At 45.8% G+C, this 14,159-nt stretch overlaps 1 protein-coding gene across 1 annotated transcript in view; it reads left to right on the plus strand.

The window, feature by feature from the left end:
* The first annotated feature begins 3,119 nt into the window (after positions 1 to 3,119).
* Positions 3,120 to 14,159, plus strand: part of LY86 (lymphocyte antigen 86) — a 78,671-nt gene continuing 67,631 nt past the window's right edge. Inside the window, exon 1 of the mRNA XM_056521096.1 lies at positions 3,120 to 3,218. Within this exon, the coding sequence (XP_056377071.1) occupies positions 3,134 to 3,218 (85 nt within the window). The 5' untranslated portion in view covers positions 3,120 to 3,133. The remainder of the gene's footprint in view (positions 3,219 to 14,159) is intronic.

Genomic DNA, 14,159 nt, shown 5'->3' on the forward strand with positions numbered 1-14,159 from the left:
AAGATACTGTCCAAAAGGAGGAACGTCATCTGCCCGAGGCGCCTGCCATGGCTCCCAAGTATTTGTACCAGTCTACAGACGTGCCCAGGCCTACTCCTATGAGCGAGGAGGTTTGGCCTAACCAACAGGCACCAACAAAGGTACCCAGGCCTACTCCAGCTATCAAGGAGGTGTGGCCAAACCCGCGGGTACCAACTCAAGTGCCTCGGCCCACCACAGCAGGCACCAATAAATATTCCCTCAGTGGGGTAAGCTGCTGCAGTACAAGTAGTGGTTACAGTCAGTCCAACCAATACTAATTCCAGGTTGTCCCATGTGTCTTGGGACACTCAAGTAGACCCCATGCAAGGGGCCCAGTCTCGCAACCCCAGGTTTATCTCACAACCTAAGGTCCAACCTGAGGCGAGGCTGGGATTCTGGCCTAGCTGTGAGGATAATAACACCAATCTGACCTTAGTAAAGCCTCCGTTAAACCATAATCTGGAGATACCATTTGGTTGGCTCCAGTACCCAAAAACCACTCTGGCATCACGAACATTAGGGGTTAATAACATATTGCCCCTGGGGTTAATACCATCTTGCCCCATCCACCTACACAGCTACACACCGTGGTCCCACCATCACCGTGGGTCACCACAGCACCACCATCGGTGACGTGCGCTATTAGCCAGCCCCGACCTGCTATGATGCGGGTTCACGGCGTGACCCCGCATTATAGAAAGAGAATGGACTCAGGGCATACAGGTAGGCCATGTGTCCTAAAGGGGTTATACAAGATCTCACCCTGTAGAGTTTCAATGGTCATGAATACGGTGAGGAATTAGCACAGAACTACACAGGAGGATCTTTCCCTGGTTGGACGTATGTCTTTTTTCAACCGTACTAACTATGTATGTCAATGATCTCAAAGCAGCTGGGACCATAGTAACCAAGAAAACAATTGGTAACACTCTACGCTTTGAAATCCTTCACCACCTTCAAGGTCCCCTAGCATATGTACAGGCCCATCTAAAGTTGGCCAATGAACATCTGAATTATTAATATGATTCTCTTTTAGAGAGTGCTCCTAAGCACTCTAAGCTCCTGAGTTACTAGAGTTAAAGGGGTAGTCCAGGATTTTTTTTTTTTATTTGACTATGCTACAGGGGCTGTAAAGTTAGTGTAGTTCATAATATAGTGTCTGTACCTGTGTGTGACGGTTTTCTCACAATTCTTCTGTGATTTTCACCCCAATAATTATTTTTAACAGCATACAAAAGGACTGTTGTCTCAGATTTTTCCCAGGTTGCAATGCGGCCGCGACCTGACTCGCTAGTCAGCTGATGTCAGTTAGCCTGTCTGCTTCAATGGGTGGAGGGATCGCTTGGTGGGAGAGAGATCAATCTGCAACTAATGCGACAGCTGTAGGCACCCTGATTGAAAACCACAGGTCTTTTGAATGGATTCAGCTCATTCATGTTTCAATGGGTGGGGTGACTGATGTGTGGGAGGGAGGAAAATGGAATTATGGGATTTGTAGTCAAAAAAAGAAAACTGAAACAGGCAATACCAGTTCACAAAAAGCAAGGCACAGGGTTATGGTAATCTCACAACATAGCCATTTAGCTCCAAGACAAGTGCAGATCCTTCCTAAGCATGTCCATTACTGCCTGCCAGGTACGTACTAAAATCACCTTATAATGGATAACCCCTTAAAGTGAACCAAGCCCCCCGAACCCATGAATCAATCCGAACTTCTGGGGGTTTGCTGCTCACAAAACTTGTAGCCCATTCCAGCCTTGTGTAGATCTTCAGTCTTGTCCCTGACATCCTTGGACAGCTCTTTGGTCTTGGCCATGGTGGAGAGTTGGAATCTGATTGTTTGATTTCTTCTGTGGACAGGAGTCTTTTATACAGGTAACAAACTCAGATTGGTATAATTCCCTTTAAGAGAATGCTCCTAACCCGATGCATACCTCCGAACACTGTGTGAACCCAGCATTACATAACTTAGCACAGCAGATGGCTCTTTTGGTAAATCAGCATTAGCCACGAGCAGGCTTGGATAAACTTGCATAAATAAAGAAAACACCCTACTGGCAGTATTAACAGCTACACTTTATTAGAGAATTTCTTCTGACTTGTCATTATTCAGCTGTTTATATGTATTTGTTAGGTTAAACTGTTCTATGTTATGAAGCTGATCATGTCCTGGATATCAGTATATATGTGCATATGGTTCATACAGCTTTCATACATTAAAAAGGACTTCATTCAGAATTTATTTCAGGTTAATTGGTAAAATGTAAAAATATAAAAAAAAGAACACCAGAAGCACATATCCAGAAAGGCTGATTCACTTGAGTAAAACTACTCCCATATAAAATACATTTGCTGGTGTTGTTACATAACATTCTTGGCAAGAAATGAACTGAGAACTAATGAGCTGTAACAGAATGTTCCAGTTGTAAGCAAAGGCGTCTAATTATTAGGATATTAGTACTTAGATATTTGTAACAATAAAATATTGATACGTCTACTACAGATCATGTTTCCTTCACACTGGTTCACAATATTACATTATAATATTTTTTAATCCCTTTGCAGATGCATTTTCAGAGAATATGTCAATACAGTTGGGTCTCCTTTTCAGTCTCACCATTATATATAGGGTTGGACTGACCATTTAGGCATTAGGACAGTTCTCAAAGTTCTATGGCCAAAGCCTCGCTCAGTTAGGTCACTCCTAAAAGACGTAATGCATGTGAGAAGTGTTCCTCATTTGTATAATGGCAAATCAAGTGCATGATGGCTATAATGTCGCCCACTGTCTTTAATATCTGGGGGCCCATGTCTACTATTTTCAGTCACAGAGAGGCCTACTTTATGTATGTGGAAATCAAATACAAGACTGTTGGAGCGGTGTCTCTTTAAATGTCTGTTTGTTGTCTAGTCAGTTAGTAGAGTGACACTCTAGCCCAGTGTTTTAAAACTTTTTTTGGCTCGTGGCACCCCTCGGAATTTTTTTCACGGGACACCCCTACCGAAGTTGACAAGCAAAAAAAAAAAAAAAAAGGGACAAAGCCACAATGCACAGTATCTATTTATCTGTGGGTATGTAGATTACAGTGCTGCTTTAGACAGCTGCTCACAAATGAAGTCTTCTCTAATCAGCGTTGTTTCTTCTCCATCTGGTCCGTGCCATCATGACGATTTCTTCCAGCCACAATTCTTCACAGGTAAACATGCAAAACAAACCTATTATGCTCCGCAATTTTTTTTACATGGGTGACAGAGGGGTGTACATGGTGTGGCATTGAGGCAGGATTGAGTGCAATGAAAGGGTGTTTTTCCCAGTCCTTTATCCTAGCTGAGCTAGCAGAGATGCTCATCAGGTGCCTAATTAATGAGACCAGCAGAATGGTGGGAAGCGTAGATATATGGAAAGGAAACAATAGTGTGTGTGCTCTCCCCAGAAGACAGCAAGGTGACTTTGGGGGGGGGGGGGGGGGGGGGGTCCTTGTGAGAAGCACACAGCCAGGGCTGTGAGTGACACCCACAACAGTGAAGTGGACAAGACAAGGAGTCTTAGCACACACAGCAAGAGGTTGCAAACGCTGTGTGTGAACAGTCAGTAAAAGGTTGCAGGAAACTTGAGTTTTCACTGGCAGGGAAAAGCCCTCCAGTTGATAGCCAGGGCATGCTGGGTTGTTTAGTCAGTGACTGGACGGTCTAGAGTTTTGCTTGTTCTTGTGTTATGTTTTTATTTATCCTGCAACCTATCTAAAAAAGCTGGCGAGGAGCCAGGCTGCATAAAGAACTGTTGTTTGCCTGCTGAATGAAGTAGAAACTTGTCCTGTGGCTGAGTTAAGGACGATCCCAGAGCTATCCCCAGGGTGAAATCCTTACAATTGGTCGAGGATGCGTGCAGCACGTTGCTAAGAGCAACCAACGGGCGAGTTGCAGTGAAGTTGTTGCCAGGAGCAACCAACCATGCATGTTGCAAGTGGGACAAGCCCAGCTGTGGAGTACAAGAGCAGGAATGAGCCTGTGGTGAAAGCATGGCTAGGGGCAACGGATCGCATCAAGCGAGTGAGCGCTCTCTCAGGTGAGGAGAGAATGGCACAACAGCAGTAAGCCGTATGGGATTATTTGTTTTGCTGATGGGTCGACATTGAAATGCCATTACTAGGAGCAACCGATGTGGACAGCAACCAGTTTGCTAAGATGGATGGTATGGTGAGCACCTTAAAGAGATCAGCTGCAGCACCGCAAGAGGACGTCTTCACACCTGATGATCCTCAGGTCAGGAGACCAGAAAAGATGGAGGTGAGGACCCGTGAGTTACTGGTGGGTGGAATCCCACTGTTCGTGGATTTGGACTGTTGCCAGGCTTTATCCAGAGTCATGCCGGACATAATACCCTTTTTGAAGACCCGACCAGAGCCTGGTAAGATTGTTCTGATTGACTTTGAAACCTGTTATGGGACAGTGAGCCGTGTTATGGAGGTGTCTGCCGAGCTTCAGATAGAGATTATACTGGGCAGAGACTTCCCATATTTTTGGCAGTTTTGGGAGGGGGAGAGAGTGCCAGAGAAATCGCACACAAAGGTTCCTGAGGGAGTGGTGGGTGGTGTGTCACTACTTGACTGTGTGAACTCTGTCCAAGGCGACTCCAACCAATGTCTAGTTGTGAAATCATGTGAGGGTGGGGAACCCCTCTTGAAGACTGATGAGACTGTTCACACTCTGCAGGTTGAACTAAAAAAAGTCTGGTGAACAGAAAATGTTGAATGCAGGGCTGGGAGGAAATTTTACAAAATGCATGAGTTAGGTCATATTGCTATGAACTGTCCTGTAAATTTTGAACATGTGCAATGTGATACTGTTTTGTGTGAAAAAGGCATGCCTATGTTTACTGAAGTAATGTGTACTGCTGCCAATTCAAACAGGACAATAGAAAACCTGTGTGAGCTGATAGTAGATGGTAAAAAGATGATTACTTTGCTAGAGCCTAGGGTCCTATTAAGTCTGGTAAAGACCAGTAGCAGAAAGCCGGACCGTGTCATAGTGTCTATACAGGCAGGTATTTGGGGTTATAAAACTTTTAATGTCTGTATTTCAACTCCCTATGGTATTGTGAGTCACAAGGTTGCAATAGAGCCCTCCTTGGAGTATGATGTAGTACTGGGGACAGATTTCCAATTTTTTCTGCAATTATGGGAAGACTGTCAGGTAACTAGTGCAGGTACACCTGATAGGCCCACAACACTTGACTTGCACCACACACTAGTTGAGAGTTACTCAACAGAGGCTGAGGATAGGGAGTGTCAGCAGTCACTAGATATATGTCAGATAGGGGTCTGCCAGACTGCTGGGAGAGCTGAAAAATAGACTGCGAGTCAAGTCCAAGAGGATCCAGGGACTCAAGTGACAAGTGTGCCTCTGACTGAAATAGAATCTTCAGTAAAACCAGAAACGGATCAGGTAAAGGAACATGTGATTCATCCGCCAGCTGAAGATGAGCCCAAGGCGGGGCTAGAGTTGCGCTGTCACTGAGACCGAGAAAGAGGGAGCTATGATGAACATTGTGAATAAAGATAAGCCCAAAGGGGGGTTGAAATTGCGCGGTCATCTGGAAGAGGTGACCGGAAAAGAAGCTACAGAGATGTATGTGGATAATGCAGAAGTACTGAAGAGAGTACATGTGGAGCCGGGTGCTACGCTTACTGTCATAGACAGAGTCCTGAGTGAAAGAGATGTGACGTTTGGACCAGAGATGGATCATGACCAGGAAGGTCGAACCACTGGACCAGATGTTGTTGCAGACCCACGAGCCCTAGACATTTCTGCCGGTGAGCAGAGAGATCGTGGTGAAATAACAGAGAAGTCAGAGATAACTGCAGAAGCTGCAAGTACAGTAAGTGACACATCTGAAGGTGCCAGTGAAGAGAGTCCTAAAGGAGCCAAGAATTCTAAGCCCACAGATGAGCCTGTGAAGGTTGGTGTCCCTAAAGAAAATGCTAATGAGAAAGCAAAGTTCGTAAAAAGAGGTCACTGTGATAGAAATCGGGGTCGTGGTAGAAACCTTGAGAGGTGATGGATTAGTTCCAGAAAACACTAGAAGAAAGTCTGCAAAAGTAGAATTTGGAGAAGAGTCCTTCTCAAGGAGAAGATGGACAGGTGCAATAAAGGGAAGCCTCCTGGAATTGTGGAGAATGTCTTAGAAGTCCTGCAAATGGGTAATACAGGCTTGGTTGGCCACCAGCAAAGTTCGGGTGGTGGTCATATCGTACCGTTGACAGAACACAAAGGCCTGGAGCATCTACCTTGTCCACACCTAGTGTCAAGAGCACTGCACAGACTAAGATGAAGAACCAGGCGTTGGAAAGGCACGACATGAATAGAGCCTTCTACAAGGGATTTGTCAAAGGTGACCAAAAGTCTTGTGCTCGGTTGCTGGTGAAAGTGCGAATGAAAGAAGGGTGCGCCATTGAAGTGGTGCATATAAAATCTGCTGAAGAAGTAAGTCAAGTGCCTTAACCTGTTGGACAAAGTTGATCAAGTAAAAGGAAAGGCAGTTGGACACCACTGTCTTATTGAAGTCAAGTGCTCCTTCCTGGTAGTCTGAGCGGGGGGGGGGGGGGGGGGGAATGTGGCATTGAGGCAGGTTTGAGGGCAATTAAAGGGTGTTTTTCCCAGTCCTTTATCCTAGCTGAACTAGCAGAGATGCTCATCAGGTGCCTAATTAATGAGACCAGAAGAATGGTGGGAAGTGTAGATATAAGAAAAGGAAACAATAGTGTGTGTGTGCTCTCCCCAGAAGACAGCAAGGTGGTTTTGGGGGGGAGACAGGGGTCCTTGTGAGGAACACACAGCCAGGGCTGTGAGTAACACCCAAAACAGTGACGTGGACAAGACAATGGGTCTTAGTACACACAACAAGAGGTTGCAAACACTGTGTGTGAACAGTCAGTAAAAGGTTGCAGGAAACTTGTGTTTTAACTGGCAGGGAAAAGCCCTCCAGTTGATAGTCAGGGCATGCTGGGTTGTGTAGTCAGTGACTAGACGGTCTAGGGTTTTGTTTGTTCCTGTGTTATGTTTTTATTTATCCTGCAACCTATCTAATAAAGCTGACAAGGAGCAAGACTGCATAAAGAACGGTTGTTTTCCTTCTGAATGAAGTAGAAACGTGCCCTGTGGCTGTGTCCAGGACGATCCCAGAGCTATCCCCAGGGTGAAATCCTTACAATGGGTGGAAGAGGGGTGTGGAGGAGTATACATGGGTGATAGATTGGTGTACGTGGGTGACAGAGGGTTGTAGTTAAGTGTACATGGGTGACAGAGGGGTGTAGAGGAGTGTACATGGGTGACAAAGGAGTGTACATGGGTGACAGAGGAGTGTCGAGGAGTTTGCATGGGTGACAGAGAGGTGTACTTGGGTGACAGGAGTGTAGAGGAGTGTACATGGGGGACAGAGAGGTGTACATGGGTGGCAAACGGGTGTAGAGGAGTGTACATGGGTGACAGGAGTGTAGAGGAGTGTACATGGGTGACAGAGGAGTGTAGAGGAGTGTACATGGGTGACAGAGAGGTGTACATGGGTAGCAAAGGGGTGTAGAGGAGTGTACATGGGTGACAGAGGGGTGTACATGGGTCACAAAGGGGTGTACAAGAGTGACAGGAGTGTAGAGGAGTGCATATGGGTGACAGAGGAGTGTATATGGGTGACAGAAAGGTGTACAAGGGTGACAGAGGGGTGTACATGGGTGGCAGAGGGGTGTAGAGGAGTGTACATGGGGGACAGAGGGATGTAGAGGAGTGCACATGGGTGACAGAGGAGTGTATATGGGTGACAGAAAGGTGTACAAGGGTGACAGAGGGGTGTACATGGGTGGCAGAGGGGTGTAGAGGAGTGTACATGGGGGACAGAGGGATGTAGAGGAGTGTACATGGGTGACAGAGGGGTGTACATGGGTGACAGATGGGTGTAGGGTGATAGGGGTGTACAGGGGTGACAGAGGGGTGTATAGGAGTGTCCATGGGGAACAGAGGGATGTAGAGGAGTGTACATGGGTGACAGAGGGGTGTACATGGGTGACAGGGGTGTAGAGGGGTGTACAGAGGTGACAGAGGGGTGTATTGGAGTGTACATGGGTGACAGGGGAGTAGGGGGTGGCAGAGGGTGGACAGGCGTGACAAGGTGGTAACAGAGGGGTGGACAGGGGTGACAAAGGGACAGAGGGGTGAACAGTGGGTGGACATGGTTGACAAGCATGTGATCAGAGGGGTGGACAATGGAGGATGAACATGGGGGATGGGGATGGACAGGAGTGACACAGGTGACAGAGGGGAAGACTGGGGGTGAACAGGGGGGATGTGGGTGACAGGGGGATGGACAGGGGTGACAGAGGGGTGGCCAAAGGACGACATGGATGATGGGTGGTGGACATGGGAGATAGGGGGGGGTGGACATGGGAGGCAGGGGGGTGAACAGGGGTGACAGGGGGTGGACAAGGATGACAAGGGGATAAAAGAGTGACAAAGGGACAATGGGGTGAATAGGGGGTGGATAAGCGTGACAGGGGGTAGATTGGGGGGTAGACTGGGGGATGGACAGGGGGTCAGAGGGGTGGACAGGAGTGACAAGGGGGTAAAAGAGGGGTGGGAAGGAATGTCAAAGGGACAGAGGGGTGAATAGGGGGTGTACATGGGTGACAGGGGTAGACAGGGGGGGTTGAACATGGGAGAAAGGGGGATGGACAGGGGTGACAGAGGGGTGGCCAAGGTGGACATAGATGACAGGAGGGTGGACACGGGAGACAGGGGGTGGACATGGGAGATGGGGGGTGAACAGGGTTGACAGGGGGGTTAACAACGATGACAATGGGGTGACAGAGGGGTGAATAGGGGGGTGGACAGGGGAGGTGAACATGGGTGACAGGGATCGATAGGGGGTGGACAAGGATGACAAGGGGGTAAAAGAGGGGTGACAAAGGGACAGAGGGGTGGACAGGGGGGGGTAAACATTGGTGACAGGGATGGACAGGGGGGTGGACAGGGGAAGTAAACATGGGTGACAGGGGTGGACAGGGGAGGTGAACTTGGGTGACAGGGATGGATAGGGGGGTGGACAAGGCGGACATGGATGACAGGAGGGTGGACATGGGTGACAGGGGGGATGGTGGACGTGTCATGATCAGTCAGTAAGGGCAAATACGCAATAGGAAGGGACAAGGGTTGAGGGCAAGTGCAGGACTTCACCTTTTCCCTGCCCATACAAGGAGAGACCGGTTTAATGGAGGGTCAATTCCATTACATTTCCATAGACTGCCTATATTAACGACCCTGTATTTTCCATAAACTACAATAAATCCCCACTTGCTTTATTAGATAATGTACACACACTTAAAATCTGATACTATGTCTCCCTTATCTCAATATAATGCACATGTGGCACTTTTACACTGACCTATTGCCTAACTACTGTATGTGGGCACAGAGGGGCCTAAATACTGTATGGGCACACAGAGGGGGCCTAACTACTATATGGGGCACAGAGGAGCCTAACTTCTAAATGGGGGCACAGAGGAGCCTAACTACTATACGGGGGCACAGAGGAGCCTAACTACTATACGGGGGCACAGAGGAGCCTAACTTCTATACTGGGGGGGACAGAGGAGCCTAACTACTATATGGGGGCACAGAGGGAGCCTAGTTATAGTATATGAGCACAATTTGGGCCTAACTGCTATAAAGAAGTGCTGGAGCAAGGAGCCTATGTTTGTCTGACAGATGTTTTAGAAGAAGTCTTTATGATGTCCTAGGCAAAATGGAGAAGAAAAGTAAACGACTGATCAGAGAAGACGCCCCTTGTAAATACTGTACTGTAAACACTTATACGATCTGCAGAACCTTTATAGAGCTGGTATATATTACTCACTATATATGTTACAGTGTTGGGTCGGAGAGATATTAATCTTTGTACAGTGGATTTTATGCAGTAATAGCATTGTGGTATTATCCAGTCAGTATGCGTCAGTTATATAGTGTTGTGCTGTTGCGGCATTTATTATGCTATTTGGTAGCTGTATGACAAATATTTAGATACATGGTATTATCACATTATCATGCACCAAATATTGCTATACCAAAGTTGCCAATATATACATTTAACTAAGCGTTATGTTCTATGTTTTAGGCACATTTGCATCTTGTCTGACAAAGTAGTATGGCTTCAATATTAAAGGGGCGCAGTTTAAGTGTAGTGAGATTTTAGACAAATTTTTTTTATTCAGCTTTTTAAAAAGTCGTACAATTTTTGCGCAATGTCATTCCACTTAATATGTGGCATAAAAACAAGTATTTATTCAGTTTAAAGGGTACCTGTCATCAAATAAACTTTTGATATATTTTAGATTAATGAATGTTGAATAACTTTCCAATAGCATGTTAAGGAAAAATATGCTTCTTTCTATTGTATTTTTCCCGATCAGTCCTGTCAGCAAGCATTTCTGACTGGAGTCCTAAACACTCAGAGCTGCCAGCCTTCTTTGTTCACAGCCAAACAGGCTGTGAACAAAGCAGGCTGGCAGCTCTGAGTGTTCTCCTTTGTGAACAAAGCAGACTGGCAGCTCTGAGTGTTCTCCTTTGTGAACAAAGCAGACTGGCAGCTTGTAGTGTTTAGGACTCCAGCATGAGTCTGAAATGCTTGCTGCCAGGACTGGTAGGGAGACCCCTAGTGGTCATTTCTTCAAAGTGGAAAATTAAATAGAAAGAAGCATATTTTTTAATAACATGCAATTGTAAAGTTATTCTGCATACATTAATCTATAATATATCAAAAGTTTTTTTGATGAGAGATACCCTTTAAGAAACATATGCAAATTCTTTATACGATGTATGACAATTTAGAACATTTTTTGCAATTGAAACTAGAATAGAATAGGAAGGGAGGGGGGTTACTTTTTTTAAAAAAACTTTACAAATAAGACCAGATACTAATGGGTAATATATAATAATTACAATTTGCACATTACTAGTGATGTATTATGGACATGGTAAGGGACATGTATATCCCCATGTGTGCTAAAAAGTAAATCCTGCTTTTCTACAAACTTTCTGACACACCCACAGTATTAGTCTTTGGACATTCAAAACTAATCCCTGCCCTTTTCAAACACATTCATGAAATCTGCTTTCCTTCTCATCCATCTGCTCGGGTGGCACTGTGCCCATTTCTCAGATGGCTCCACTTTGCCTAAGGGTATAGGTGACAGTCAGTCATGGGACTAAACAAGCAGTCTGAAAATCTATGCACATGTTTCTTTCCTGGCGGGTGGGCCATCTTTTATGCCAGTTCCATATCCTTGGCACTTAAAGCTCAGATCAAATAACTATCTGCATGCCAATTGGATCAGTAATTACTATGAAAGACCAGTTCCATGAATCATATGAATAAGCTTTTAATCCATTATAATAAAGATGTTACATTTATTGGCAATGGAGGAAATTAAATATGTTACTGACAACTGTGCTCAGTGTGAAATGTATCAATGAAATATACATTCATTTAAATGCATTCAATATTTTGAACATACAAGAGAATGTATTGTTTGTATAATCAGACTGAGCAGTGTATTATTCTGCTTACAGGTTAAACTTATGTTTTCTTTCCCATTGTTAATATCGATAACTACTTTTACAATAAATGAATAGGATAAGTAAAACTGAATGCTTGGTGACTACATGTGTGACTGAAGGTCCACAAGATAGTTGAACTTGAACTTGGATAAACTTTACTTAAAGGCTTGCGATACATCCAATGAATAGTAACAGTCTCATCAAAACAGTCTCTATACACTTCAGTGACTGGCAGTTGTTGCGGACCTTGACTTGTTTTATAAGTCTCTAGATTTAGGGTTAATTGCGAAGATCCGTCCGGATTTAGGGGATTGATACGGTCCGGTGATCTTGCAGAGTGCTTAGGGATTGATACACTCACGGTTTGGTAACGATCAGACGTTGCCGCAAGGCTCAGGCCTAAACTCACTGATGACAGCATCGCAGATCCTTCTCTCATGAAAGCCCGGGAACAAGAGAGCGAGCTATGGCCGACACTCCCTTATATGGGCAGGGGCTGGGCCGTTTTAATTGGTCCGAATATCTGTCACTCACTGTTTCAAGGAATTGTGGGCGCAATACGTCCCAGGGACCTCCAAAGGTCCTTAAGCAAAAAACCATAGAGTCCACCTGATCACTTGACCCGCAGGTCCTGTTACGCTCCGTACAGGTAATTAACCACTTATATACATTTGTACAATTATATTTATATAAATCCTGAGTAGACTGTAAGATAACTAATATCTAGATGAGAGGTGACAAGGGGTGGACTAAATAAGAATGACACCGATGTCCTAGGGACTCTGGCTATGGGGACCTATATACAGGTACTGTATAGGATGCGGTACCGGGACACCACACATGTTTAAAAGGAATCTGTCACCAGTGTCACCCGCACTAACCTGCTTGTACAGGGTAATAGTGCAGGTGACAATGTTTCCAAAGCTGTTTAGCTTTTTTTCACATGGTCAAGAAGATCTAAATATGCAAATGAAGTTATTTGGTGCATTAGAGATGTCATGCCACTATGGGAGGGGGTGTGATGTCACTAGGGGGCGGGGCCGTGATGTCATGATCCACTGTCCCCTGCATAACCAGTCATCAGGCACGCAACACCGTGACCCAGATGACTAGGGTGCTGCAGGAGAGATTTCGGGGGTTCCCAGCCGCGGTCCCCCCGTGATCAGACATCCTATCCCCTATCCTTAAGATGTCTGGGGGCAGAGTACCCCTTTAAATGTTTTCTGTTGTTTCAAACACTTCCCTCCAGCCTATGTGATTCTCAACATACATTGAATTCTCTTTGAGTTGACCACCCAAAATTGCACAAAAAATGGTTTTCAGAGTTGTAATTAAAAATGGGTAACTGAAAATGTGGTCTGGACAAGCAGATGGTCTTCTCAAAGAGGTCATCTTTGAAAATCACATAATTTACCACAGAGCAATCTCTGATACAGTAACCCCCCGACATGCGATGGCCCCGACATATGATCAAATCGACATACGATGGCCTCTCAGAGGCCATCGCATGTCGATGTCAGCATCGACATACGATGCTTTTATATGTCGGGGCCATCGCATTAACTGCTATCTGACAGCGCAAAATGCTTAAGCTGCTGTCGAATAGCAGATTAAGCATCCGGACAGGTTCGCTTACCTATCCCCGCTGCTCCGGGTCCACTTCGGGATCCTCCGGCGTCTTCTGTATCTTCACCAGGGTCTGGGCCTCGCTTTACGGCATCGTTATTACTTCGCTACACACGCCGTGCCGGCGCAGCAGCGTAATAACGTCACCAGAAAGCGAGGCCCGGACCCTGGAGAAGATGCGGAAGAAGCCGGAGGATATCGAAGAAGACGCCGGAGCAGCGGGACAGCATCGGGAGCCCCTGGGACAGCATCGGGAGCGGTGAGGACGCGGTTCGGAGCGGCGGGAACAGGTGAGTATTAAATGCACTTTTTACATTGCACGAATCCCTCAACATACGATGGGTCGTTTGGAACGAATTACCATCGTATGTTGAGGGACCACTGTACTAGCTACTTAACTGTTTTGATGCCTCTGTCAAAGCTGACAGCGGTATCTAGACAGCTATTGTGGTTGGGTTTTGGGGTCAAAACAGTTTCCCTATGTGATCGTGGAGGCCAGCCCAAGGCCTTCTCTAGCCCTCTGTGACTCCCATAACGAATCAACTATTACAGGCTTAATTATCAGGTCAGTGCAATACATACTCGACTCTGGCCCAAGGGAAAGCATCTATGGCAGCCTCTAAAAGACCTAGCACCTTCATAGCATGACCATGCAGAATCGATAACACTCCTTGGCACAGGTATTTAACAGACCTTGTGAGTGAAAGAAGTGACTTTTCCAAATTCATGATAAACTTGTGGTCCTTCAGCCACCTGATCACAACTAAAGTAGGCTTCTGAACAAGAGGCATTTACCAGCCAACCATCTACATAGGGTACAAGATACATTTCTTGCAGACATATAGTCACCATCAAAACGACAAAGATCTTAGAAAGTACTCCTGGAGGGAAAGAGAGCCAAAAAGGGAGGG

Source organism: Hyla sarda, chromosome 5, assembly GCF_029499605.1.
Source record: "Hyla sarda isolate aHylSar1 chromosome 5, aHylSar1.hap1, whole genome shotgun sequence".
Classification (NCBI taxonomy): Eukaryota; Metazoa; Chordata; class Amphibia; order Anura; family Hylidae; genus Hyla; species Hyla sarda.